This window comes from Zea mays, chromosome 3, assembly GCF_902167145.1.
Source record: "Zea mays cultivar B73 chromosome 3, Zm-B73-REFERENCE-NAM-5.0, whole genome shotgun sequence".
In the NCBI taxonomy this organism is placed as follows: domain Eukaryota; kingdom Viridiplantae; phylum Streptophyta; class Magnoliopsida; order Poales; family Poaceae; genus Zea; species Zea mays.
This window is the reverse complement of record NC_050098.1, coordinates 229,580,841-229,608,014: the sequence shown is the minus strand read 5'-3', so window position 1 is coordinate 229,608,014 and position 27,174 is coordinate 229,580,841. Positions and strand designations below refer to the sequence as shown.

Genomic DNA, 27,174 nt, shown 5'->3' with positions numbered 1-27,174 from the left:
TGTTTTATTCTTTAAACCTCCATTAATCACTAGTAGGTCCCCATAGCTGAGTGGTTGCCTCGGTTAAAGGTTAATAGAGACGATCCACATAAGGCAATTTAATAACCCATCAAGAAAGGTCGACATCATATGACTACCACCTCCATCATTTGTTTAACTAGATAGCAATGTAAGTTGTTTTGTCTCTGTTAATAACCTATTAATATAGATAATGCTACTATGAAAACTTTCTCCGTTAATGGCTCCATTAATAGAGGTGGTCAGTCTTAGGATGTTCTACTGCGTTAATTTGTAGCTGTAAAATCAAACCCCTAATCACTCCTTTCTTTTTTTTTTCTCCATGAGCTTTCCTATTCATTTTGATGAGGTTAGAGGCGGCCTGGAGCTTTAGAACTCAAAATCACAATGTTTTGAGGGTTAGAATTTGTTTATCTTGTATTTCTTGAAGGACGACATCGTAAGAGGTTGCTATGCGTTCTCCCAGCTTTACTTTGCTCTCTTTCCAAGTTTTGGATGATGTAGGACTAAATCTAATGGTACAAGAGACAGAAAACATATCTGTCGTGGTTTCGTAAGATCAGATAGCTATCTCGAACACTTGCAACTATCTGAAACATCGTGGCTTGGCATCTGATTGCAGAGGAAAAACATTCGACCCTGTAAGCAGAAACGTCGCTTCGCTGGAACGAGCGAGGTAGGGAGGTCTCTATGCACGGACGCTGCGGCGCCGCGCGTCCTTCGTTGGCTGCAACGGCGACCGCCTGACCTCCGACGTGGTCCGCCGTAGGAGCACCTCGGCCACGCAGATGTTGAGCAAGACGCCTCTCCCGCTCCCGCCTGCATCGCGGCGTCTCGACGACCCCGTCCCCGGTGAAGCATCACGGCGCAGCTTCGGCGGCGGCATGTTCAGTGGCTTCAAGATGTTCGGTGGTGGCTGCGACAGCATGGAGGTGATGTACGTGTCGAGGATCCGGCTGAGCAGCTGCAGCGGCGACGACCACCGCGGCGCGCTGGCACGGCGGCGGCGGCGGCGGCGTAGCCGGACGAACCTCCAGCCTCCCGAGCCGAGGACCGCTCGCCGTCCGAGCCTGCAGGTGCCTCTGCCCGGAGTCGTCGGCGGCGGTGCCCGCAGCCGCTGGTAGCCGGTGCAGCTCCTCCTGCGCGCCCCGATGAACCCCTCCTCCATCTTGTTTGCAACAGACCGCAGCAACGGCACCGCGGCACGAAAAAAAAAAGTACGGTGCGTTAGTTGTTGTGTGTGTGTGTTCTTGGGGGGGCATTTTTGTAGTGTGGGAGTGTGACGTGCGTACTCCATTTAATAATTGACTATCTTCTAGAATGAAACGTTGAACTCGTAGAATGGGAATTAGTGTGACACAAGTGCGCGCGCGCGGTCGAGCTGCTTCTGGGTCCATTCGTGCAAGCTGCTGAGTGCTGAGCGGGGATTGACCCGACCCGGTTGCCGTTGCCGTTGCCTGACGGGGCCGGTGGGTAAGACTAAGACCGAGTGCCGGGCCGGCCAATTACGCTGATGACAATCCAGAATTCCAGATGGCCACGCATCGCTCGACCCTGACCCTGCCTGTGCACCAAGGTAAGGTAAGCGGCTGACCGCGACACATGACACACGAGATGTTGAAGCTCCACTACCACACAGAGAAGGCCTTGGGCTGATGCGGTGTGTCATGTGTGAGCCGCGTGATGAGCTGCAGCAGACTTGGTCAGTTCAAGCACCCCGAACCCTACATAAACACCTTCTAGTTCTTTGTTGTTTTTCTTTCTTTCTTTTTTCAGTACGATTTGCATCGTCGTTAGCAGCGTTACGTGAACGAAACGCAAGGAGGAAAAAAACATCAGTAACCGAAAAATTTAAACAAAAAAGGAGCTGCTCGTCTGCTGGTTTTTTTAGCAGCAGCTCTATCTCATAAATTTAGTACACTGACAGCCAGCGACAACATGCAATGCAACCCCATTATTACCCCAACACGAAAGTTTGGTCGCCATACATATACTCGATTTACGTAGGCATTAATCGAACCGAACGACACGGCGCGACTAAAACAATCACTCAAGCCACAGCAGCAGAGCCAAGCTGGTGCTGGCGAGGGCCAAGCTGGCGCGCCCGCAGCCGCCGTGCCGCGGGGGCGCACCGGACTTGGACTCCCTCCTCCTGTCGTCCCGCGGGTACATCTCCCCCGCCGGTGGCCCGTACGTGGTCGGCCACGGGTACCCGTACGGCTGCGGCGGGTAGTACGCGGGGAGCGCCGGCGCCGGCGGCGGGGGCGGGGGCGGGGGCGGCGAGGGGACCGGCTGCGGCTGCGGCTGCGCCGGCGGTGAGTGGTGGGTCGGCGCCTCCGGCGGGGGCGGATACGGGTCCAGGTCGCAGACGCACATGAAGCACCTGCAGTCCTCGTCGGTGGCGATGCCCAGCACCCCCGCCGGGGACGCGAGCATGGTGACCACGACCGCTACCTGCAGCGGCAGCAGCATTCCGGGTTTCTCGTGCTACCCTTTCTTCTTCCAACTGGTTCAGTGAGCGATCACTACTGAACCGGGAATCCAAACCATGGGTATATAACTGACTTTCGAAAGCATGTGTGCTGGTGCATCTGCATGGCGTAGTTTTTCGTGTTGCAGGACAGGTGGAACGACTGCTCGTTTCTGGGGTTCGCGGTGTTCTGCTTCAGATTACCAAACCAAATTAACGCAGAGTGATTTTTTTTGTCGTCGCTTTGAGATGGTGCTTAATTTAATCACCTCTGTTGACTCGTTTTTTGCCAACAGCAACACCTCACTACCAGCCCAGGAGGCCAGGCCCAAGCGAAAGAGAAGGCCAAATCCGAACGTCGTTGGACCCAACTGGGTGTAGTGCTGACATATATAAATAGAGGGAGAGTTTGGTGTAGGGTATCTATCAGAAAAACTTGTAAACACTTCTACTGTTAAACATCTCGCCGCCTCTGCCTGTCTTCTGCCTATCCCTGCTCTGTTCTTCTACTCTTCCTACTGTTCAATAGTCTTGTTCCATAGTTACTGTTAACAAAGTGGTATCAGAGGTCCGATTCTGTTCTTCCAGTGCCAATTCCCTAATCCATCGGTCGACTGGGCAACGGATTAGGTCAGGATCGATCTCGAGTGAATCAGTGAGCTGCTGATTCCTTAGGGTCTCCTCTAATTCCTGTCCATACCCGGTCGATTTGTGGCGAATTCGGCCTGGAGCCTCACGAGATTCACCACCCCCACTTCACCAGATTTCGTTAGAGGTTAGGAGCAATGGATCCGAACATGAAGATTATGCTGGATGAGATGAAGGCGATGCGCGAGTCTGTTGACAACCTCCAAGGCTCGCTCACCCAGCGCATGGAAGGGGTCGAGAAATCCCTGGCGGAACGATTCCAATCTCTGGAATCTAAGGCGGCGGCATTTGGGGATTGGCAGCCCCGCGTCGAAGCGTCAGTGGAGGAACTTCGTCAGGAGGTCAGCGTTCTTCGCAAATCAGTGAATCGGGTCGTCCTTACTGCGTCCCATCCATCCGCGGCGGGCATCTTCACCAAGCCCGGGTCGACTTCGGCGTCCCCATCTGCCGGCATCACGGTCGACGGCCCAGGAGGGCACCACGATGACAAACATCACCGGGAGTCTGCGTTTGGGTCGGTGTACACCCATTCGCATACCCCGGTCACGGGTATGGAGCCTGAGCCTTCCCCTTCACTGCATACCTCTGATTTCCAGCCCAGTTTGTTTGGTCCGCATGAGAGATCGCAACATAATCATTCAGTTGGTGATCATACTCATATTCAGTCGTCTGATCTCTCAAATTGCCACATTCCCAAACTAAATTTTCCTTGTTTTGATGGGTCTAACCCAAAACTGTGGATCAAACGCAGTGAGGATTATTTTTACTTATACCAAGTACCACCTAATTTGTGGATTAGAATTTCTACCATGCAATTTTCAGGAGCCTCATCTGTATGGTTACAGTCTGTAGAAAAGCGTCTTAGAACCATAGCATGGCCTGAGTTCTGTTCTATGTTACTGGGTCGTTTTGGGCGTGATCAGCATGAAATTTTAGTTCGCCAATTTTTGACCATTAGGCAATCGGGTACTGTAGCTGATTACATTGAACAATTTGCTGGCCTGGTAGATCAATTGATTGCATATGAAAATAGCAATGATCCTTTGTATTTCATTATGCGATTCATTGAGGGATTAAGGTCTGATTTAAAAGCTGTTGTTCTTATTCAACGGCCGTCGGATTTGGATACTGCTTTCGTGCTTGCTCAATTGCAGGATGAAGCAACGGCCCATGAGGTGCACCGACGGCGTGATCAAGGAAAATCGGAATTCTGGTCCTCATGGGTGCATGCTGCCAAATCACCTTGTCCTATATCAGTGCCACCCAAGATGGATAAAGGTTCAGCACCCATGTTGACAGATGACAGACGGTATGGAGACACTGCTCGTGGAAGACCAAGTGATGACAAGCTGTTGGCTCTGCGTGCCTATCGTCGTGCCAAGGGTCTTTGCCAACGCTGTGCAGAGAAATGGTCTCGTGATCATAAATGTCCAGCATCGGTGCCCCTCACTGCTATTTTGGAGGTCTGGGATCTAATTCCGGAGGAGGACCAAGAAGAGTCCGAGAACAAATCTCTGGAGCCAGGTGAGCAGCTGTTTGTTGCTATTTCGGAGGCTGCTTCATTGGGTGTGGAAGCTCCCTGCACAATTCGGTTTGTCGGAACCATTCAGAACAAGCCACTTTTGATTTTGGTGGATTCAGGCAGTTCTCAATCGTTTCTGAGTCAACAGGTCATACAAGGGCTCGAAGGACTGTCACCACTTGCTGTTCCTGTGCAGGTCAGGGTGGCTAACGGTGCAACATTGTCATGTTCCACTCAGTTGTTGCAGGCTGCTTGGTCAGTGCAAGGCTATCAGTTTGTATCTGACCTCAAGATTTTGGATATTCCTCATTTTGACATGATTCTCGGTATGGATTGGCTCGAGAGGTTCAGTCCAATGAGAGTGCACTGGCAACAAAAATGGTTATCTATTCCTTATGCTGGTTCCATGATTTTTTTGCAAGGGTTGGTTCCTGAGTTGCCCATGGGGACTATCATTTCATTGCTTACTACATCTCCGGTTCCACCTGTGTTCCCTCCTGTTGGTTTACCTCCTAATATTCATCAGTTGCTCTTGGAGTTTGCTGCTGTTTTTGACAAACCAAGTGGTTTGCCACCTCCTAGGGCATTGGATCATGATATTCCACTTATTTCTGGTGCATCTCCAGTATCTGTGAGGCCATATCGCTACCCTCCGGCGATCAAAGATGAAATTGAGCGTCAGGTTCAGGAAATGCTTACCACAGGCATTATCCAACCGAGCGCTAGTCCCTTTTCTTCAGCTGTGCTGTTAGTAAAGAAAAAAGACAAATCGTGGAGGTTTTGTGTGGACTTTCGACATCTCAATGCTATCACAGCTAAAACTAAGTTTCCTGTACCCGTGATAGATGAATTACTTGATGAGTTATCAGGAGCGAGCTGGTTTTCTAGCCTTGATCTCACGGCAGGCTATCACCAGATCCGTCTCAAGGAAGATGCTACCCATAAGACAGCATTTCAGACACATTCGGGCCACTATGAATTCAAGGTCATGGCATTTGGTCTTTTAGGGGCACCGGCTACTTTTCAGTTGGCAATGAACACTACGCTATCACCTGTGCTCAGAAAATGTGTCCTAGTATTTTTCGACGATATATTGGTGTATAGCAAAACATATGATGATCATTGCCACCATCTCAGGCTTGTGTTGCAGCTGCTGCAAAAGGATAAATGGCAGGTGAAAATATCCAAATGTTCCTTTGCTCAAAGACAGTTAGCTTACTTGGGTCACATCATCAGTGGTAAAGGTGTGTCCACAGACCCAGACAAGATTGCAGCAGTTCGCGCTTGGCCAGTTCCAGCAACAGTAAAGGAGCTGCGTAGTTTCTTGGGGCTGTCGGGGTATTACCGTAAATTTGTACCCCATTATGGTGTCATTTGCAAGCCACTCAATGACCTTCTTCGCAAAGGGAAATTGTTTGTTTGGACTCAGCATCATGATCAGGCATTCCAAGCCCTCAAACAGGCGCTGTGTGCAGCACCAGTTCTTGCCTTGCCCGACTTCCGTCGCCCATTTGTGGTGGAAACCGATGCATCAGCAACCGGCATTGGAGTAGTTCTCATACAAAATGGCCATCCTCTCGCTTATCTTAGTAAGGCATTGGGTCCCCGCTCTCAAGGTCTCTCAACATATGAAAAAGAATATCTAGCAATTCTTGCTGCAGTGGACCACTGGAAACATTACCTCCAACATGCTGAATTCCACATTCTCACCGATCATCAGAGCCTCGCTCAGTTAAATGAACAGAGATTGCATACAGTGTGGCAGCAAAAAGTGTTCACCAGGCTGTTGGGTCTCAACTATAAGATTATTTATAAGAAAGGTTGCGACAACAAGGCAGCCGATGCACTGTCCAGGGTGCAGATGTCTAGGCCAGTGTGCGCTGCTATCTCATCAGTTTCACCTCGTTGGCTGGACGCAGTAGTAAAGACCTATGAGGCCGACTCTCAGGTTCAGTCTATCTTGGCAAAGTTGGCCGTCGATCCTGAAGCGGTACCCCCCTTTTCTCTATCTGATGGCCTATTAAGATATCATGGTAGGGTCTGGTTGGGCAAGGATCCATTGCTGCAGCGCCAGGTTATGCAAGCATTTCATCAGAGCGCTTTGGGGGGTCATTCTGGCAGTCCAGTTACTTACCGACGACTGAAGCAACTTTTTGCTTGGCAGGGAATGAAACATGACGTGCAAGCTTTTGTGTCATCTTGTGTGGTGTGTCAACAGGCTAAGCCCGATAGAACAAAACTTCCTGGACTTCTTCAGCCCCTGCCAATTCCAGAGGCAGCATGGCAAGTCGTGTCTTTAGACTTTGTTATGGGTTTACCTACATCAGGAGGTTTTGATTGCATTTTGGTGGTAGTGGATTTATTTACCAAGTATGTTCATTTCCTGGGCCTTAAGCATCCATTCACAGCTTATTCGGTTGCAGTGCTCTTTCACAACAATGTGTATAAGTTGCATGGAATGCCTTCCCACCTGATCTCTGACCGTGACAGGGTATTTACAAGTAACCTGTGGCGAGCCCTGTTTACTTTGGCAGATGTTAAGCTATGTATGAGTTCGGCGTATCATCCCCAATCCGACGGACAGACTGAAAGGGTCAATCAATGCATGGAGACTTTTTTGCGATGTTTCGTCCATTCCTGCCCTTCCAAATGGAGTTCATGGTTAGCATTGGCAGAATATTGGTACAACAATAGTCCACATTCTGCTATCAATCGCTCTCCCTTCGAAGCTTTGTATGGTTATGTGCCCAGGCATTTCGGTATCACGGTGAATACAGCGGTTCCAGTCCAGAACCTGTCTGATTGGCTGCAACAGAGGCAACTAATGACTGATGTAATCAAGCTTCACCTCGCTCGAGCTAAGAATCGCATGAAGAAGCAAGCAGATAAAGGTCGTTCAGAGCGTCAGTTTGACCTTGGTGACTTCGTATTTTTTAAGCTTCAACCTTATGTTCAATCCTCGCTTGCATCACGTGCCAATCAGAAACTAGCGTTCAAATTCTTTGGACCCTTCAAGATTATTGGCAAAGTCGGTAATGTGGCTTATCGACTTCTTTTACCTGCTTCTACTACTGTGCACCCGGTTTTCCATGTCTCCCAATTGAAGAAAGCTATTTTACCAACTGAAGAAGTTTTTGATGAGCTGCCATCTTCTCTTGTGGAATGGTCTGTGCCTAACCAAATTCTGCAGCGGCGTGCCTTGCCATCAGACCCCCACGGCCGTCAGCAAGTGTTGGTACGCTGGTCACACATGCCTGCTTCATGGACTACGTGGGAGGACGAAGACACTTTGCAACAGCAATTCCCTCAAGCAGCGGTTTGGGGACAACCAGCTGCTCAAGGAAGGGGGAATGTCAACAGCAACACCTCACTACCAGCCCAGGAGGCCAGGCCCAAGCGAAAGAGAAGGCCAAATCCGAACGTCGTTGGACCCAACTGGGTGTAGTGCTGACATATATAAATAGAGGGAGAGTTTGGTGTAGGGTATCTATCAGAAAAACTTGTAAACACTTCTACTGTTAAACATCTCGCCGCCTCTGCCTGTCTTCTGCCTATCCCTGCTCTGTTCTTCTACTCTTCCTACTGTTCAATAGTCTTGTTCCATAGTTACTGTTAACATTTTTTTCTCTCTCTGGATGGATTATCGACCGACCATTAAAGCCGAGACAGCAGAGCTGCAACCGCATGGAGTATCAGGCAGCAGTGCCGTGTAATTGGAACGATATCGATGACTAATTCCGGCTTAAGCTTCTAGTTCTAGCTACTTTAAAATGTCGTCGGTGCCCTAGATCTATCAGTAGCTTGTTGTTAATGACTGATACAGGCGCACGCATGACAGGATGCCACAAGCCTGCAACTGATGAAGATTGAATGTCCCCCGGCCGGAACATCTTCCATACTGCACTCGCCCGTAAAATACTTCAACATGTTGATCTTGAAGCACTAATTTCATTTGGATAAATCTATTGTAGTACTAGTATATTACTAAGGGGTATTTAGTTTCTAGGGACTAATTTTATTCTATTTTAGTCTCTAAATTGTCAAATACTGGAACTAAAATAGTGTTTTAATTTTCGTATTTGATAATTTATGAACTAAAATAGAATAAAATATAGGGACTAAAAATTAGTCTATAGAAACCAAACGTCTCTAAAGAGACAATATTTTATAAAAGTTACACGTACACGAATCAACGTTCAACACGTAATTGTTGAGCACCAAAAGAGGTCGGACGGTCCACACGCGCACAGAGCCAGTTAGGGTTCTGAGTTTCTCGCTACAGTTGTTAGTTAAATTCATGGAATTAACTCGGGAGATTGGTTTGTAACGGGTCTAGACCTCCACTTTATATAGATGAAAGGCTACGGCCGATTGAACCCCACAGTCGATCAAATCAAATCTATTTATCAGTTTTACCTTTTCGTTCTTCCAATTCCTAGGAGTAGGAGTAACTTAGCCTTAGGATTAGATCTAGTTTAGTATTCCACAACAATCTCTACTCGGCTCTACACCAATTAGAGTTAGAGGAGCATCGGACGGTCTACCGACCCGGAGCAACCCCTTGGAACTCTCCCCTTCGACGGGATCTCTCCTGGGGCGAGTTCTAGAATTCTTCGCGAGAAGTAGACCTTCTGCGCTATCGCGGACCGTCCAGAAGTGTGCAGAGGAGGAGAGGGAGTGGGAGAGGGGAGAGGAAGAGGTAGTCCTCACCGACGATGAGCACCGTCGACGACAGTCCTTGCAGGGCGACAGTCGTCTTGCAGTTAGGGCTCGTCCTACAGTCACACGAGGCGGCGTGGTGAGCGGGATCGATTCACGCAGTGCGGGGAGCGGTAATTAGACGCTACGGGTTCGTATCCGGTCACAGCGCTATTGGAAACGGGCTGGCCCAACCAAACGCAGAACAACGGGACCAAATCACGGTGCAAAACACCCAACCAAACAACACCTAAGTGTAAGGTCTTTACTTGGCTTGCTATCAACAATAAATGTTGGACATGAGACATGTTGCAAAAGAGAGGACTAGAATATCCTGAAAATTACGCTATGTGTGATCAAGAAGATGAAATTGTGCAACATATTTTAACAAATTGCGTCTTTGCAAGACAGTTTTGGCATAATATCTTAGCTCCAATTGGATTATTCGATGTGGTTTCTAAGAGAAGAGATCTCTGTTTTGCTGAATGGTGGAGAAAAGCACAAGCTAAGTGTCGGGGACCATAATTAGGGGTACCCTCAAGACGCCTAATTCTCAGCTGGTAACCCCCATCAGCATAAAGCTGCAAAGGCCTGATGGGTACGATTAAGTCAGGGATCAGTCCACACGAGTGACTCGATCACGCTTCACCCGAGCCTAGCCTCGGCCAAGGGCAGCCGACCTCGAGAGACTTCCGTCTCGCCCGAGGCCCCCCTTTTTACGGCGGACACATCACCGGCTCGCCCAAGGCCTTGGCTTCGCTCAGAAGCAACCTTGACTAAATCGCCACACCGACTGACCAAATTGCAGGAGCATTTAACGCAAAGGTGGCCTGACACCTTTATCCTGACACGCGCCCCCGGCAGAGCCGAAGTGACCGCCGTCACTCCACCGCTCCACTGACCAGTCTGACAGAAGGACAGCGCCGCCTGCGCCACTCCGACTGCGGTGCCACTCGACAGAGTGAGTCTGACAGGCAGTCAGGCCTTGCCAAAAGCGCCACGGCGAACTCCGCTCCGCCCGACCCCAGGGCTCGGACTCGGGCTAAGACCCGGAAGACGGCGAACTCCGCTCCGCCCGACCCCAGGGCTCGGACTCGGGCTAAGACCCGGAAGACGACGAAACTCCGCCTCGCCCGACCCCAGGGCTCGGACTCGGGCTAAGACCCGGAAGACGACGAAACTCCGCCTCGCCCGACCCCAGGGCTCGGACTCGGGCTAAGACCCGGAAGACGACGAAACTCCGCCTCGCCCGACCCCAGGGCTCGGACTCCGCCCTGGCCTCGGCCGAACGACTTCCGCCTCGCCCGACCCCATGGCTCGGGCTCGGCCTCGGCAACAGAGGACAGACTCAACCTCGGCTTCGGAGGAGCCCCCACGTCACCCTGCCTAGGGCACAGACCCGCCACGTCAACAGGAAGCACCATCATCATCCTACCCCGAATCGACTCGGGTCACGGAGAACAAGACCGGCGTCCCATCCGGCCAGCTCCACCGGATGGGCAATGATGGCGCTCCACAAGCCCTGTGACGACGGCGGCCCCCAGCTCTCTTACGGAAGCAGGGCGACGTCAGCAGGGACTCGACCGCTCCAACAGTTGTCCCTCTGCCAAGCTCCGTCGCACCTCCGACAGCCACGACATCACGCCAGCAAGGTGCCAAGACCTCTCCGGCTGCCACATTGGCATGTACCTAGGGCGCTAGCTCTCTCTCCGCTAGACACGTAGCACTCTGCTACACCCCCCATTGTACACCTGGATCCTCTCCTTACGACTATAAAAGGGAGGACCAGGGCCTTCTTAGAGGAGGTTGGCCGCGCGGGACCGTGGACGCTTGTAACCCCCCTACTGCAAGCGCACCTGACCTGGGCGCGGGACGAACACGAAGGCCGCGGGACTTCCACCTCTCTCACGCTCGACTCCGGCCACCTCGCCTCTCCCCCCTTCGCGCTCGCCCACGCGCTCGACCCATCTGGGCTGGGGCACGCAGCACACTCACTCGTCGGCTTAGGGACCCCCCTGTCTCGAAACGCCGACAGTTGGCGCGCCAGGTAGGGGCCTGCTGCGTGCTGACGAACAGCTCTCCGTCAAGCTCCAGATGGGCAGTCTCCAGCAACCTCTCCGGCCCGGGACGGTGCTTCGTTTCGGGACTCTTGAGTTCATGTCCTTCGACGGCAGCTACGACATGATACTCCTTCCACCGCCGCGCGACGACGACAATGGCGGCCGACAACCCGCCCGCCGGCGGTGGAATCGACGACATCTTCCCCGCGTGGTTGAAGAGCAACATTCGGGCTCGCTCCGTTCCCTCCCCCGCCAACGGAGGAGGAGGCGGGGCCATCAAGGCCAGGCGGGAGGCCGCGCTTCGTTGGCCGTCGAGCGAATCGACGCCCCCGACGCCCCGACGGAGGGCACGCCGGACGTCGACCTCGCGTTCAAGACGAAGGCAAGCGCCGTCCCCCCGCGAGCGCTGACCCCGAACAAGAAGACGACGCCAGCGCGCTCGCGGAAAGCCTGCAGGACGTCGCCCTCGTACCTGAGATGACGGTGCAACCAGTCCCCGATGTGACTACGTCGCTCCTCGTCGACCAAAAGGTACCAACTAACTCCCATCTTGCGTCATTTCGACTCGGCCTCAACCCGCCAAACGACCTCGTTTTGGTGGGCACTCTCATTGAGGCGAGTGCAACCCCACTGGGGTTTCGTATGCGGTCGCCTTGGGACCGGCTGACGGACGTCTCGACCTACGGGCCCTCTGGGTCCGAGGAAGATGACGATCCCAGCATCTGTTGGGATTTCTCCGGACTTGGCAACCCCAGTGCCGTGCGGGACTTCATGACCGCATGTGACTACTGCCTCTCCGACTGTTCCGACGGAAGCCGCAGCCTTGGCGACGAGAGCTGCGGCCCAAGCCGCGGATGTTTCCACATCGAGCTAGGGGATCCCTCCAAAGGCAACCATCTTGGCATGCCGGAGGACGGTGATCTCCCTAGGCCGGTGCCTCGCGCCGACATCCCATGGGAGCTAGCTGTGGTCCCCGCTCCGGCGGGGGGTTACGACCCACAAGTCGAGCAAGTCCGCGAGGCGCAGGCCAGGCTCAACGAGGGAACAGGAGCGCTTGAGCCGATCCGTCGGGACGTCGGACAGGCATGGGTGGGCCAACCCCTGGCCGGAGAAATACGTCACCTACCCCAAGGTCTCCAGCACCGCGTCGCCAATGATGCCAGGGTCAGGCCGCCGCCCGCATCCAGCGGGGTTGGTCAGAACCTGGCAGCCGCAGCGATGCTCATCCGCGCGCTGCCGGAGCCATCAACCACCGAGGGTCGGCGAATCCAGGGAGAGCTCAAGAATCTCCTGGAAGGCGCTGCGGCCCGACGGGCCGAGAGCACTGCCTCCCAAAGGCAAGGATATCCCTCGGAACCTCACGCCGCGACTTCCCGATTCATGCGGGAAGCCTCGGTCTACACCGGGCGCACGCGCAACACCGCGCCTGCGGCCCCGGGCCACCTCGGCAACGAGCACCATCGACGCGACCGTCGGGCTCACCTCGACGAAAGGGTGCGCCGAGGCTACCACCCCAGGCGTGGGGGGCGCTACGACAGCGGGGAGGATCGGAGTCCCTCGCCCGAACCACCCGGTCCGCAGGCCTTCAGTCGGGCCATCCGACGGGCGCCATTCCCGACCCGGTTCCGACCCCCGACTACTATCACGAAGTACTCGGGGGAAACGAGACCGGAACTGTGGCTCGCGGACTACCGCCTTGCCTGCCAACTAGGTGGGACGGACGACGACAACCTCATCATCCGTAACCTCCCCCTGTTCCTCTCCGACACTGCTCGCGCCTGGTTGGAGCACCTGCCTCTGGGGCAGATCTCCAACTGGGACGACTTGGTCCAAGCCTTCGCTGGCAATTTCCAGGGCACATACGTGCGCCCCGGGAATTCCTGGGACCTTCGAAGCTGCCGGCAACAGCCGGGGGAGTCGCTCCGGGACTACATCCGGCGATTCTCGAAGCAGCGCACCGAGCTGCCCAACATCACCGACTCGGATGTCATCGGCGCGTTTCTCGCCGGCACCACTTGCCGCGACCTGGTGAGCAAGCTGGGTCGCAAGACCCCCACCAGGGCGAGCGAGCTGATGGACATCGCCACCAAGTTCGCCTCTGGCCAGGAGGCGGTTGAAGCTATCTTCCGAAAGGACAAGCAGCCCCAGGGCCGCCCATCGGAAGAGGCTCCTGAGGCGTCTGCTCCGCGCGGCGCCAAGAAGAAAGGCAAGAAGAAGTCGCAATCGAAACGCGACGCCGCTGACGCGGACCTTGTCGCCGCCGCCGAGTACAAGAACCCTCGGAAGCCCCCCGGAGGTGCAAACCTCTTTGACAAGATGCTCAAGGAGCCGTGCCCCTACCATCAGGGGCCCGTCAAGCACACCCTCGAGGAGTGCGTTATGCTTCGGCGTCACTTCCACAGGGCTGGGCCACCCGCCGAGGGTGGCAGGGCCCGCGACGACGACAAGAACGAAGATCACCAAGCAGGAGAGTTCCCCGAGGTCCGCGACTGCTTCATGATCTATGGAGGGCACACGGCGAAAGCCTCGGCTCGGCATCGCAAGCAAGAGCGCCGGGAGGTCTGCTCGGTGAAGGTGGCGGCGCCAGTCTACCTAGACTGGTCCGACAAGCCCATCACCTTCGACCAAGCCGACCACCCCGACCATGTGCCGAGTCCGGGGAGATACCCGCTCGTCGTCGACCCCGTCGTCGGCAATGTCAGGCTCACCAAGGTCCTGATGGATGGGGGCAGCTGCCTCAACATCATTTACGCCGAGACCCTCAGGCTCCTGCGCGTCGATCTATCCTCCGTCCGAGCAGGCGCTGCGCCCTTCCACGGGATCATCCCTGGGAAGCGCGTCCAGCCCCTCGGGCGACTCGACCTCCCCGTCTGCTTCGGGACGCCCTCCAACTTCCGAAGGGAGACCCTGACGTTCGAGGTGGTCGGGTTCCGAGGAACCTACCACGCCGTACTAGGGAGGCCATGCTACGCGAAGTTCATGGCCGTCCCCAACTACACCTACCTGAAGCTCAAGATGCCGGGCCCCAACGGGGTCATCACCGTCGGCCCCACGTACAAACACGCGTTCGAATGCGACGTGGAGTGCGTGGAGTACGCCGAGGCCCTCGCCGAGTCCGAGGCCCTCATCGCCGACCTGGAGAACCTCTCCAAGGAGGTGCCAGACGTGAAGCGCCATGCCGGCAACTTCGAGCCAGCGGAGACGGTCAAGGCCGTCCCTCTTGACCCCGGTGGCGACACCGCCAAGCAGATCCGGATCGGTTCCGGGCTCGACCCCAAATAGGAAGCAGTGCTCGTCGACTTTCTCCGCGCAAACGCCGACGTCTTTGCATGGAGTCCCTCGGACATGCCCGGCATACCGAGGGATGTCGCCGAGCACTCGCTGGATATTCGGGCCGGAGCCCGACCCGTCAGGCAGCCTCTGCGCCGATTCGACGAGGAGAAGCGCAGAGTGATTGGCGAAGAGATCCACAAGCTAATGGCAGCAGGGTTCATCAAAGAGGTATTCCATCCCGAATGGCTTGCCAACCCTGTGCTTGTGAGGAAGAAAGGGGGGAAATGGCGGATGTGTGTAGACTACACTGGTCTCAACAAAGCATGTCCGAAGGTTCCCTACCCTCTGCCTCGCATCGATCAAATCATAGATTCCACCGCTGGGTGCGAAACCCTGTCCTTCCTCGATGCCTACTCAGGGTATCACCAGATCCGGATGAAAGAGTCCGACCAGCTTGCGACTTCCTTCATCACGCCGTTCGGCATGTACTGCTATGTCACCATGCCGTTCGGTTTGAGAAATGCGGGCGCGACGTACCAGCGGTGCATGAACCATGTGTTCGGCGAACACATCGGTCGCACAGTCGAGGCCTACGTCGATGACATCGTAGTCAAGACGAGGAAGGCTTCCGACCTCCTCTCCGACCTTGAAGTGACATTCCGATGTCTCAAGGCGAAAGGAGTCAAGCTCAATCCCGAGAAGTGTGTCTTCGGGGTGCCCCGAGGCATGCTCCTAGGGTTCATCGTCTCCGAGCGAGGCATCGAAGCCAACCCGGAGAAGATCGCGGCCATCACCAGCATGGGACCCATCAAGGACTTAAAAGGTGTACAGAGGGTCATGGGATGCCTCGCGGCCCTGAGCCGCTTCATCTCACGCCTCGGCGAAAGAGGTCTGCCTCTGTACCGCCTCTTAAGGAAGGCCGAGTGTTTCGCTTGGACCCCTGAGGCCGAGGAAGCCCTCGGCAACCTGAAGGCGCTCCTTACGAAGGCGCCTGTCTTGGTGCCCCCGGCGGATGGAGAAGCCCTCTTGGTCTACGTCGCCGCGACCACGCAGGTGGTTAGCGCCGCGATTGTGGTCGAGAGGCAAGAGGAAGGGCATGCATTGCCCGTTCAGAGGCCGGTCTACTTCGTCAGCGAAGTGCTGTCCGAGACCAAGATCCGCTACCCACAAGTTCAAAAGCTGCTGTATGCTGTGATCCTGACAAGGCGGAAGCTGCGACACTACTTCGAGTCTCATCCGGTAACTGTGGTGTCATCCTTCCCCCTGGGGGAGATCATCCAGTGCCGAGAGGCCTCGGGTAGGATCGCAAGGTGGGCGGTGGAAATCATGGGCGAAACAATCTCGTTCGCCCCTCGGAAGGCCATCAAGTCTCAGGTGTTGGCAGACTTCGTGGCCGAATGGGTCGACACCCAGCTGCCGACGGCTCCGATCCGACCGGAGCTCTGGACCATGTTTTTCGACGGGTCGCTGATGAAGACGGGAGTCGGCGCGGGCCTGCTCTTCATCTCGCCCCTCGGAAAGCACTTGCGCTACGTGCTGCGCCTCCATTTCCCGGCGTCCAACAATGTGGCCGAGTACGAAGCTCTGGTCAACGAGTTGCGGATCGCCATCGAGCTAGGGGTCAGACGCCTCGACGCCCGCGGTGATTCGCAGCTCGTCATCGACCAAGTCATGAAGAACTCCCACTGCCGCGACCCGAAGATGGAGGCCTACTGCGACGAGGTTCGGCGCCTGGAAGACAAGTTCTTTGGGCTCGAGCTCAACCACGTCGCTCGGCGCTACAACGAAACCGCAGACGAGCTGGCTAAAATAGCCTCGGGGCGAACGACGGTCCCCCCGGACGTCTTCTCCCGGGATCTGCATCAACCCTCCGTCGAGCTCGACGACGCGCCCGAGCCCGAGGTACCCTCGGCTCAGCCCGAGGTACCCTCGGCCCCCGAGGGCGAGACACTGGACGTCGAGGAAGAGCAGAGCGAGGCCACGCCAGATCGAGATTGGCAGGCCCCGTACCTGCAATATCTCCGTCGAGGAGAGCTACCCCTCGACCAAGTCGAGGCTCGGCGGGTAGCGCGACGCGCCAAGTCATTCGTCTTGCTGGGCGACGAAGAGGAGCTCTACCATCGCAGCCCCTCGGGCATCCTCCAGCGATGCATCTCCATCGCCGAAGGTCGAGAACTGCTGCAAGAAATACACTCGGGGGCTTGCGGCCACCACGCAGCGCCCCGAGCCCTTGTCGGGAATGCTTTCCGACAAGGCTTCTACTGGCCAACGGCGGTGGCTGACGCCACTAGAATTGTCCGCACCTGCGAAGGGTGCCAATTCTATGCGAAGCAGACTCACCTGCCCGCTCAGGCTCTGCAGACGATACCCATCACCTGGCCCTTTGCTGTATGGGGTCTGGACCTCGTCGGTCCCTTGCAGAAGGCGCCCGGGGGCTACACGCACCTGCTGGTCGCCATCGACAAATTCTCCAAGTGGATCGAGGTCCGACCTCTGAACAGCATCAGGTCCGAGCAGGCGGTGGCGTTCTTCACCAACATCATCCATCGCTTCGGGGTCCCGAACTCCATCATCACCGACAACGGCACCCAGTTCACCGGCAAAAAATTCCTGAATTTTTGCGAGGATCACCATATCCGGGTGGACTGGGCCTCCGTGGCTCATCCCATGTCGAATGGGCAAGTAGAGCGTGCCAACGGCATGATTCTACAAGGGCTCAAGCCTCGGATCTACAACGACCTCAACAAGTTCAGCAAGCGATGGATGAAGGAACTCCCCTCGGTGGTCTGGAGCCTAAGGACGACGCCGAGTCGTGCCACGGGCTTCACGCCGTTTTTCCTGGTCTACGGGGCTGAAGCTATCTTGCCCACTGACCTGGAATACGGCTCCCCGAGGACGAGGGCCTACACCGATCAAAGCAACCAAGCTAGCCGAGAGGAATCGCTGGACCGGCTGGAGGAGGCTCGGGACAGGGCCTTACTACACTTGGCGCGGTACCAGCAGTCCCTGCGACGCTACCACGCCCGAGGGGTTCGGTCCCGAGACCTCCAGGTGGGCGATCTGGTGCTTCGGCTGCGGCAAGACGCCCGAGGGAGGCACAAGCTCACGCCCCCCTGGGAAGGGCCATTCGTCATCGCCAAAGTTCTGAAGCCCGGAACATACAAGCTGGCCAACAATCAAGGCGAGATCTACGGCAACGCTTGGAACATCAAACAGCTACGTCGCTTCTACCCTTAAGATGTTTTCAAGTTGTTCATATACCTCGCACCCACACAAAGTTTAGTCGTCAAGGAAGGGTCGGCCTAGCCTCGGCAAAGCCCGACCCTCCCTCGGGGGCTAAAAGGGGGGAGACCCCCTCTGCGTCGAATTTTTCCTCGAAAAAGGATCTCTTTTTAGCAGGATTTCTTTCGTACTTCTCGACTACTTCGAAAAGCGGATCCTGGAAACGACGGAGTACACGTAAGCAGCCAAGGCTGACCGAGCCGAGGGACTCCTACGCCTCCGGGATATGGATACCTCACTCATCACCTTCTGCGATAAGTAACTCGCGCTCGGATAAAGCGACTCCGTGGACCGAACAAGTCTTCACGTTCGGAAGCTCTCCTGCCGAAGCAGTCCTTCAAGCTTTCTCGACTAAGTCGGGGACAGGGCCTCATGAACGGGTGAAAGTACGCGTAAGCGGCAAGGCCGACCGAGCCGAGGGATTCCCACGCCTCTGGGATACGGATACCTCACTCGTCCCTTCCGCGAGAAGCAACTCTCGCTCACACAAACATCCCTGTTACCGACAGAGTCCAGATGCTCGAAACAAGAGGAAAAAGACGTAGCTTCGCAAGCGCGGCGAGGGTGTGTTTTCTGGCCTCGGCGGCCGCAGAAGGCACACACTACAAGACGGTCTGATCCTGCAGGCTCGGGTCTTCACGCTGAAGGGAGCCGTAGCACCCTCGGCATCGACGACGTCTTCAGCAAAGTCCGACCCAGCCTCGGACGGCGACGCGGTCCAGGGACTCCTCCGGGAATCCGGCCCGAGCAGGCGGCTCGGTCGGTTACCCCTGGGGCCTCGGCCGACCGGCTTCCAAGGGCGCCAGCCCGACCCGAGGCCTCGGCTGATCGACTTTGGCGTCGGCTCCACTGACGGACAACACGGCTAGGCTCCGGCCAACCAGGTTCCCATTCTCGAGCCAACTCCGCCTCTGTTCATACTGATATCGCTACCCCTGGCCTCGGTCCATCAAAGGGCGGCCGAGGGGTCTCTTTAACTAAGCTAGAGGAGCCCCAGACAACAAGGCCGAACGGGCCGAGGGATTCCTACGCCTCCGGGATACGGATACCTCACTCGTCACCTTAACACGGGGCGACTCATGCTTGGTAAAGCGGTTCAGATAATTAACAGGCGAGACTTAGTGCTCGAAAATGAGGAAAAGACACGGCTCCGTGCCGAAATTACATACATGTTCAGGCCCCGACAGCCGCAATGAACAAAAAACACCGGCATTCGAGATGCCATTACAAACGGAACTCCGGTTCCCCCTCCGCAGATACGAACGACCCCACTCCGAGGGGGAAGGCCTGCGGAGCAACGGGAGGCCGACGGATGGCGCGCCGTCACCTGCTCCAGCAGCGGCGACTACGACGACTTCTGCTCCGAGGGGCCAAGCAGCGGCAACGCTGACCTCAGGCTAGATGCCGCTGCCAGGAGGCCCCCGCCCATGCCAAAACTCGTAAGGCAAGGACGGGCAGAAGGCCGTAGAGTTGGAGGTCAGTCCGTGGCCGGCCCCGGCTATCTCGCCGGCAGCAGAACCTCTTCAAGCTGCCATGGCGGATGCCGGCACCGCGAGCGGCCCCGAAGCCACTCGCGCTCGAAAGCCAGGCACGCTGCAGCTGCCAGCGCCGCGGACGACGGCCGCCCTTCCCTCCGATCACTGAGTGAAGGAGCGGGCCGCCGCCCACGCAGGGGCCGACCTCAACTCGGCGCACTCCCCTCCCCAGCCCTGGTGATGAAAATCCTTGAGGCTGAGGGAGGGGCAGAGGCCGCAGCCCGGCTCGCTTTCCCCCACCATCAAGCCGGAGGTCGCCGTCTCGGGTGACCGCCGGTGGAGGGGTGCGACCGGGCTGCCTGATGAAAATCCTTGAAGCCGAACGATGGCTGAGAGGTACCAACTCCCATGGAGTTGCATTCCTCCAACAAGGAGGCGGAAAGGCGGCGGATACCACCCATCCGGGGGCTTGGAAGATGGAAGGACACGACGCATAAGGGAGGAAGAAGACATGGTTGCCTTCTGAAAGGAGTCTCCCTCCTTTTAAAGGCAACTCTCCCTACGTGCGCCCCCAGACGCCGCGGGCTAAGTCTTCTCCAACACGCTCCAAGGCCCTCCCCTGCGACTCGGGGGCTGGGTCCCGCATGTCATGCAAACCGGCTCAGGGCAGAAGAAGCCAAACCACCGCGCGTGGTGCGCGCGACCGTCCAGCGGTTACAAGCGACCCCCCACTTTTGCCCAGACCAACGGGCGGAAGGGGCGGGCAGCCAGGCAGGCGACATGCAACCGCGCCAGGTGGACGCGCCTCTCCGACTTCTGACACGCCAGCTTGGAAGCCCAGGCCCACGCGTCAAGCAATCGGCGCGCCAGTTGCTGCACGCACGCAACTGCACCGCCACTTGTGCCACCGTCGCACCTCTTCGGTTGCGGAGCCTATGCCGCGACTCGAGGCGACCCAGCAGCGCCAGCCTGGCGCGTCGGTCAAAGCGACCGAAAGTGGGCCGACAGTAATGGCGGTGGCAGGCGGGCGGACGCAGCAGTCACGTCGTCAGCCAGGCTCACGTCCCGTCCCGGGACAGCAAGAGAGCCTCCTCTCACGGCGTGAAGACGGCGCACCCGTGACCCGTTCCTCGAACGGATCGCGCACGCGCAACGGCCGCCCCACCAACCACTCGCCCCGTCGCATTAACTCCGCGGCGGGACAGGCGGCGTCTCTGACGGGAGGAGCGCGCGACGCTTCACCTTCGCCGTAATAACCGCGTCAGAAAAGGTACGCCACGTCATTCGATTTAGTATCCTTTTCCTTTTTCCTCTTTCTCTATCTCTTGCAACAGGGACCGGGAAAGGGGGATACCTCGAAAAGGACCCTTCTCCGCGAAGGAACCGGGCTCCGAGCCCCCCCTACTGATCAGGGGTTCGAAGACTGGCCCTCCGAAGGGTTCAACAGTCGCCTCAGATCGCGTGGGCCCGACACCCACTACTGGTCAGGGGTTCGAAGGCCAGCCCCCCGAAGGGTTCCATGGCCGCCTCAGGCTACTCGGGCTCCGCGCCCATTACTGATCAGGGGTTCGAAGGCTGGCCCCCGAAGGGTTCACAGTCGCCTCAGACACCGAGCGAGGGATGACCAGGGGTACGTTCGATACATAACCAAGGCTCGGGCTGCGCTCCCGAGGTACCCTAGGACATTTCCGAGACCAGCGGGAACGATCTTGTAACGGAATCCCATCGGAGGGAGGCATCGAGCCCTCGGACCCCGTCGCCAGGGGACCGGGTCCGGCAAATCACCCGCAGGTACTTTTGGGCGTGCCTCCGGGCCCCTAGCCGACCCCAACGAACGGGGCACGGACGTCCACTCGGATTACCCGCTTGCAGCTCACCGGAGACACCATGTTCGGTGCCCATCGAGGGTAACATGGCGCACTCCCCCCCTCCTCCTTGCGGAAAGGCGACGTAGGGGCGTATGTAAAAAGTCGAGTCTGACCCTGATCGTCCTCTCGCCCTGTGCAGAGGTTCGGGGGCTGCTCTCGCAAAAACCGGCTCCGGCCAAACCGTTGACAGCGTCAACATACCAGCCCGAGAGCTTGGGCCCCGACCGTGCACCCGGGCTACGGCCAGTTCGCATGAGGGAACGACCAGACCAGCCGAAGCGTTACGCGAGGTATTAAGACCTCGAAGGAGTGTAACCACTCCTCCGAGGCCTCGGGGGCTACACCCGGCGGGTGCGCTCGCGCGCACCCACCGGAACAAAATGCAACCGAGAAAGGCTGGTCCCCTTGCAAAAAAGTGCGACGAAAGCCTCCAAGCGAGTGCTAACACTCCCTTCGAGGCTCGGGGGCTACTGTCGGGGACCATAATTAGGGGTACCCTCAAGACGCCTAATTCTCAGCTGGTAACCCCCATCAGCATAAAGCTGCAAAGGCCTGATGGGTACGATTAAGTCAGGGATCAGTCCACACGAGTGACTCGATCACGCTTCACCCGAGCCTAGCCTCGGCCAAGGGCAGCCGACCTCGAGAGACTTCCGTCTCGCCCGAGGCCCCCCTTTTTACGGCGGACACATCACCGGCTCGCCCAAGGCCTTGGCTTCGCTCAGAAGCAACCTTGACTAAATCGCCACACCGACTGACCAAATTGCAGGAGCATTTAACGCAAAGGTGGCCTGACACCTTTATCCTGACACGCGCCCCCGGCAGAGCCGAAGTGACCGCCGTCACTCCACCGCTCCACTGACCAGTCTGACAGAAGGACAGCGCCGCCTGCGCCACTCCGACTGCGGTGCCACTCGACAGAGTGAGTCTGACAGGCAGTCAGGCCTTGCCAAAAGCGCCACGGCGAACTCCGCTCCGCCCGACCCCAGGGCTCGGACTCGGGCTAAGACCCGGAAGACGGCGAACTCCGCTCCGCCCGACCCCAGGGCTCGGACTCGGGCTAAGACCCGGAAGACGACGAAACTCCGCCTCGCCCGACCCCAGGGCTCGGACTCGGGCTAAGACCCGGAAGACGACGAAACTCCGCCTCGCCCGACCCCAGGGCTCGGACTCGGGCTAAGACCCGGAAGACGACGAAACTCCGCCTCGCCCGACCCCAGGGCTCGGACTCCGCCCTGGCCTCGGCCGAACGACTTCCGCCTCGCCCGACCCCATGGCTCGGGCTCGGCCTCGGCAACAGAGGACAGACTCAACCTCTGCTTCGGAGGAGCCCCCACGTCACCCTGCCTAGAGCACAGACCCGCCACGTCAACAGGAAGCGCCATCATCATCCTACCCCGAATCGACTCGGGTCACGGAGAACAAGACCGGCGTCCCATCCGGCCAGCTCCACCGGATGGGCAATGATGGCGCTCCACAAGCCCTGTGACGACGGCGGCCCCCAGCTCTCTTACGGAAGCAGGGCGACGTCAGCAGGGACTCGACCGCTCCAACAGCTGTCCCTCTGCCAAGCTCCGTCGCACCTCCGACAGCCACGACATCACGCCAGCAAGGTGCCAAGACCTCTCCGGCTGCCACATTGGCATGTACCTAGGGCGCTAGCTCTCTCTCCGCTAGACACGTAGCACTCTGCTACACCCCCCATTGTACACCTGGATCCTCTCCTTACGACTATAAAAGGGAGGACCAGGGCCTTCTTAGAGGAGGTTGGCCGCGCGGGACCGAGGACGGGACAGGCGCTCTCTTGGGGCCGCTCGCTTCCCTCACCCGCGTGGACGCTTGTAACCCCCCTACTGCAAGCGCACCTGACCTGGGCGCGGGACGAACACGAAGGCCGCGGGACTTCCACCTCTCTCACGCTCGACTCCGGCCACCTCGCCTCTCCCCCCTTCGCGCTCGCCCACGCGCTCGACCCATCTGGGCTGGGCACGCAGCACACTCACTCGTCGGCTTAGGGACCCCCTGTCTCGAAACGCCGACACTAAGATTCCTAAAAGCACAAAAAATGGATTTAATAGTGTTGTCACTCTTGGAACTTGGAGTTTTTGGAAGCATAGAAATATATGTATTTTTGATGGAGCTCGGCTCTGCCTGACTTCCTTATAGTCTGGGTTTAGAGAGGAACTGCAGCTTTGGTTTTTAGCAGGTGGCAAGAACTTGTGTTCTAGTTTTTATTCTGGTTAGAGGATGGTGTACCTCTTTGTGAGGTGTTGGAGTGCTAGGTGCGTCTAGTGTGCGTGGGGGTGTGAGTCTGGAGTGTGTTTGAGTGGTTCCTGTTTTGTTTCTGATCTCAGGCCTTTTTCCTCTTATTTTAATATAATTAATGATACGTATCTCTCCTATTCGAGAACGCTGCTTTTCAAATCAAAGTGGTCAGAAATTCACATTTATTTCACAGCAATAGATGCTGAAAATTCAGAGCTTTCTATGGCTTCGCAAATTATACAATAGGCTGGTGTATCAAAGCTATTGATTTCAAGCACAATTCCTATTTTGGACGTTCCCTATAATCTGATGAGACATTTACATACTTCAGTGGCCGGATGTAGAAGAGAGAGAAAATAAAGTTGCAACTTTATATGTTATCAGAAAAGCCTTATCAGACTATGTTTTGAAAATGCTCGAGCATATAAAGAGCCACAGAAAATAAGCAAATGTATGAATCAAGCAGGCAGCAGAGTGAGTGATCCAGCTGCGGTAGGCAATGGCGGATCGATGGGCCAATCAAATTTGCTAGCGATCTTCTCAGAGTCATTCCCTTCCTTGCTTGCTGAATCCATCTGCAGTAGGCAATGACTGATGGATGGGCTAATCAGCCTTGTTAGAAATCTTGTCAGCGCCCTTCCCTTATTTGCTTGAGCCTATAGCAGAACAATCAAAACAATGATAATTCCTTTTGTAAAAAATATGAATTATTTCCACGACATTCAGTTCTAGAAAAGGTGCTACAGGTAAGCTGGAAAACAGCCATATGTACAACAACAATTCAACAATTTCAACGAGCGTTGCTACAGTACTCGAGCGTCCTACATATGCTTATTTTCCAACTAACCTGTAGCACCTTTTCTTAAGCTGAATGTCGTTGAGATAATTCATTTTTTACAAGAGAAATCCTCATTGTCGTAATTGTTAATATATCTTTATTGCAGAGTGAAAATAGGCACCTTTTCTTAAGCTGAATGTCGTTGAGATAATTCATTTTTTACAAGAGAAATTCTCATTGTCGTAATTGTTAATATATCTTTATTGCAGAGTGAAAATAGGCACCAAAATTTAATAAAAAAATTACCACCAACTTTTTGTTTAGGGAGTTCGTAGATGGTTGCTAAATGTATAAAGAAAATAAGATTAGATAAGTAGTAGTCAAATTTAGAAAATTTATTTAGAAGGACGTTGGAGTGTAGTTTTTAGTTTAGCTATTAACTAAATTATCGATTTAGGGAGTATCTTAGAGAAGAAAGTTGGCTCTTATTTATGTACAAATTGTATTGACGTAACTTATTCTTGATGGCAATGGCATACCCTTGTATACAAATGCTCTGGCATAACTCATCTCTACCATGCCAGGCAAGAGACGAAAACCAAACCAAACCAAACAGTACAAACAAACAAACACCCCTTGTGGGTGGAGATTCTAGGCGACTACGTGCCCCTTGTGGTCTATCTTCCCACCTCACCTTCTTTCATCCCTGCAGCCGCAGTCCAAAGCAATTGCAACTGCCAATCAGAGTCTGACCCTGGCGGACGATGGCTTTCACGGGTTCTTACTCTCCCTCCACCTCCACGAGCGAGAAAACCCCCATTGCTGCCAGAAGGATAAAAGCTCGATCCATGTATAAATTTATTTATTCATCATCGCCATCATTGTGAGAACGCCGTGCGGCTGAAGCACGGCGCGTCCCCGAACCCGTAGGGATGCAAGCGTGACGAAGCCGTACTCTGCTCTTGGCTGCTTGGTTTGCCGAGCGGCGACGGCGACGACGCCCCACCGCCACCGCCACCAGTGTAGAAGCCGCTAGGCCAAGGCTGTGGCGCGGTGAAATCCTTGATCATCCCGTCCAGCATGGATTGCAGCTCGGCCAAGCTGTACACGGGCTCCTGCGCGCGAGATATTAATCAATCATCGATTGCTGGAGCAGCGCACGGCATTTTGCACCTTGATTGGCATGAACATCAGGTAGCTAGCTATATAGCTGCTGATAGTTACCTCTCTGGCCATGAGCGAGACCATCTCCTGCACGAAGTCGTGGAATCCCTGAAACCATCACATAGCACACATAACATCAGCATATATATATCATTCGAAATAGGACAGGCAGGCCGGCAAGTAAATCGCCGAGCTGCTTTACCTCGACGTCCTCCTGGTCGTCGTCGTCGTCCAGCGGGTCGTACATGCCGGCGTCGTACAGCGCCCTCCTCTTGTCATCCGACAGCACTGCAGGCGACACAAGCAAACGCGATGGGCCATCAGCTCGGCATCCACAGCCATCCAGCAGGGAATGCGGGAGGCTGATTTGGATGCTTACCTTGGTACGCCTCGTGTATCTGCTGGAACCTGCTCTTGGCCTCCTCCGCGCGCGCCGGATCGGCGCCGCCGCCGCCGCTGGCGATCTTGTCCGGGTGCCACCTCTGCGTCGCCGTCAGAGGAAGTATATGTCACGATCTGTTTCCACACGCGGGCCAATGGCATATATACACCAAAGCGATTGTTTGTTACCGACTGCAGGGAGTCGGTCGGTACGGTACTCAAGTACTCACCATGGCGAGGCGGTGGTAGGCGGCGCGGATCTCGGCGGCGGTGGCGCCCGGCTGCACGCCGAGCACCGCGTAGTACGACTGACGGTGATGCGCCTGCATCCTCCCTCTCCCTCCTCCTCCCGCTCCTCACGTTGTGGTGGCCTGCGTTGCGTGCGTCTCTATCCAAACGGAATGAACTAGTATGTGCCGACCAGCCTCTCTCTCTCTCTCGAGATCTCTCTGGGCGCTTTCCACCTCCTTCCGCTCTGCGCGCTGGTGCAATGCAAGCTAGAGCGTCGCGACCGCCTCTTGTACGTACGGAATGTACCCGGGCGGACGGTGAACCGATGTCAACGAGGGAGACTGGCAGCCTGTTGTTGTATATATAATAACGAACGGGGCGGGTGGCAGTGGCCGCACAGGAGAGAAAATATCTCGGCGGACAGAGACGGGGAGAAAGGAGGAGAGGATAGACGAAGCCTTGCGAAGCGCAGAGAGGGGAGGGGGCAGGCAACGGAGCCCAAAAAATATCTTGCGTCCGGAACGTTCTCGAGCGGCCGGAAAAAGCCCACCATCCTGCCGCGTTGTTCCGTGGGCTGGCCGAGATATTTTGAGCGGTCTATGGTTTGTGTGGCTCCGGTGGCCCTGTCGTGGGCGCGTGGGCTCGGCCTTGGAATCTACGCACACCTAGTCAATCCGCCACGTGAATCTGTCGACCCAGCGATCGATGGATCTAACACCTACGTGTGATTTTGCTTTTTTATTATCTCCCACCATTCTTCCTCTCAAATTCTCTCTGTTCATATTTAAATACCTCTATTTTAACCATTACTTCCCCCCTATTTCTCCACTTTCCAGTCTTCCTATTTAGGTCACCCTCTACCTTTTAAGTAGGCTATTTGATTATATATATATATATATATATTAGTATTTAGAGTTTTTTTTAAAAATACTACGATATTTATAGTATCATAATACACATTGTTATCTAGTAAATATACTAAAAAGAAATTAATTTCACAGTTTAAACTCTGGTTAAGAAATAGAGGGAGATTTAAGGTCT

The 27,174-nt window shown here is 55.6% G+C and overlaps 2 protein-coding genes across 2 annotated transcripts; both read right to left on the bottom strand.

The window, feature by feature from the left end:
* Window positions 1-1,853: 1,853 nt before the first annotated feature.
* Window positions 1,854-2,545, bottom strand: LOC100278180 (uncharacterized). The gene is given in 1 exon segment (NM_001151539.1): window positions 1,854-2,545. A coding segment is annotated over 1 exon segment (426 nt). The 5' UTR covers window positions 2,491-2,545; the 3' UTR covers window positions 1,854-2,064.
* Window positions 2,546-24,809: 22,264 nt separating this feature from the next.
* LOC100282976 (dnaJ-like protein) lies at window positions 24,810-26,466 on the bottom strand. Its single transcript, NM_001158377.2, has 5 exons — window positions 26,133-26,466; window positions 25,901-26,003; window positions 25,724-25,809; window positions 25,582-25,629; window positions 24,810-25,472 (listed from the first exon to the last, which is right to left on the bottom strand). Exons 1-5 carry the CDS (start codon window positions 26,229-26,231, stop codon window positions 25,236-25,238), a joined length of 573 nt encoding a protein of 190 aa, NP_001151849.1. The 5' UTR covers window positions 26,232-26,466; the 3' UTR covers window positions 24,810-25,235.
* Between the last annotated feature and the right edge of the window lie 708 nt (window positions 26,467-27,174).

Coding starts and splice junctions, on each gene's coding strand:
- LOC100282976 (NM_001158377.2), bottom strand. CDS start 26,231: ATGCAGGCGCATCACCGTCAGTCGTACTACGCGGTGCTCGGCGTGCAG. Junction 25,630..25,723: donor ACGACCAGGAGGACGTCGAG/GTAAAGCAGCTC, acceptor TGATGGTTTCAG/GGATTCCACGACTTCGTGCA. Junction 25,473..25,581: donor TCTCGCTCATGGCCAGAGAG/GTAACTATCAGC, acceptor TCTCGCGCGCAG/GAGCCCGTGTACAGCTTGGC.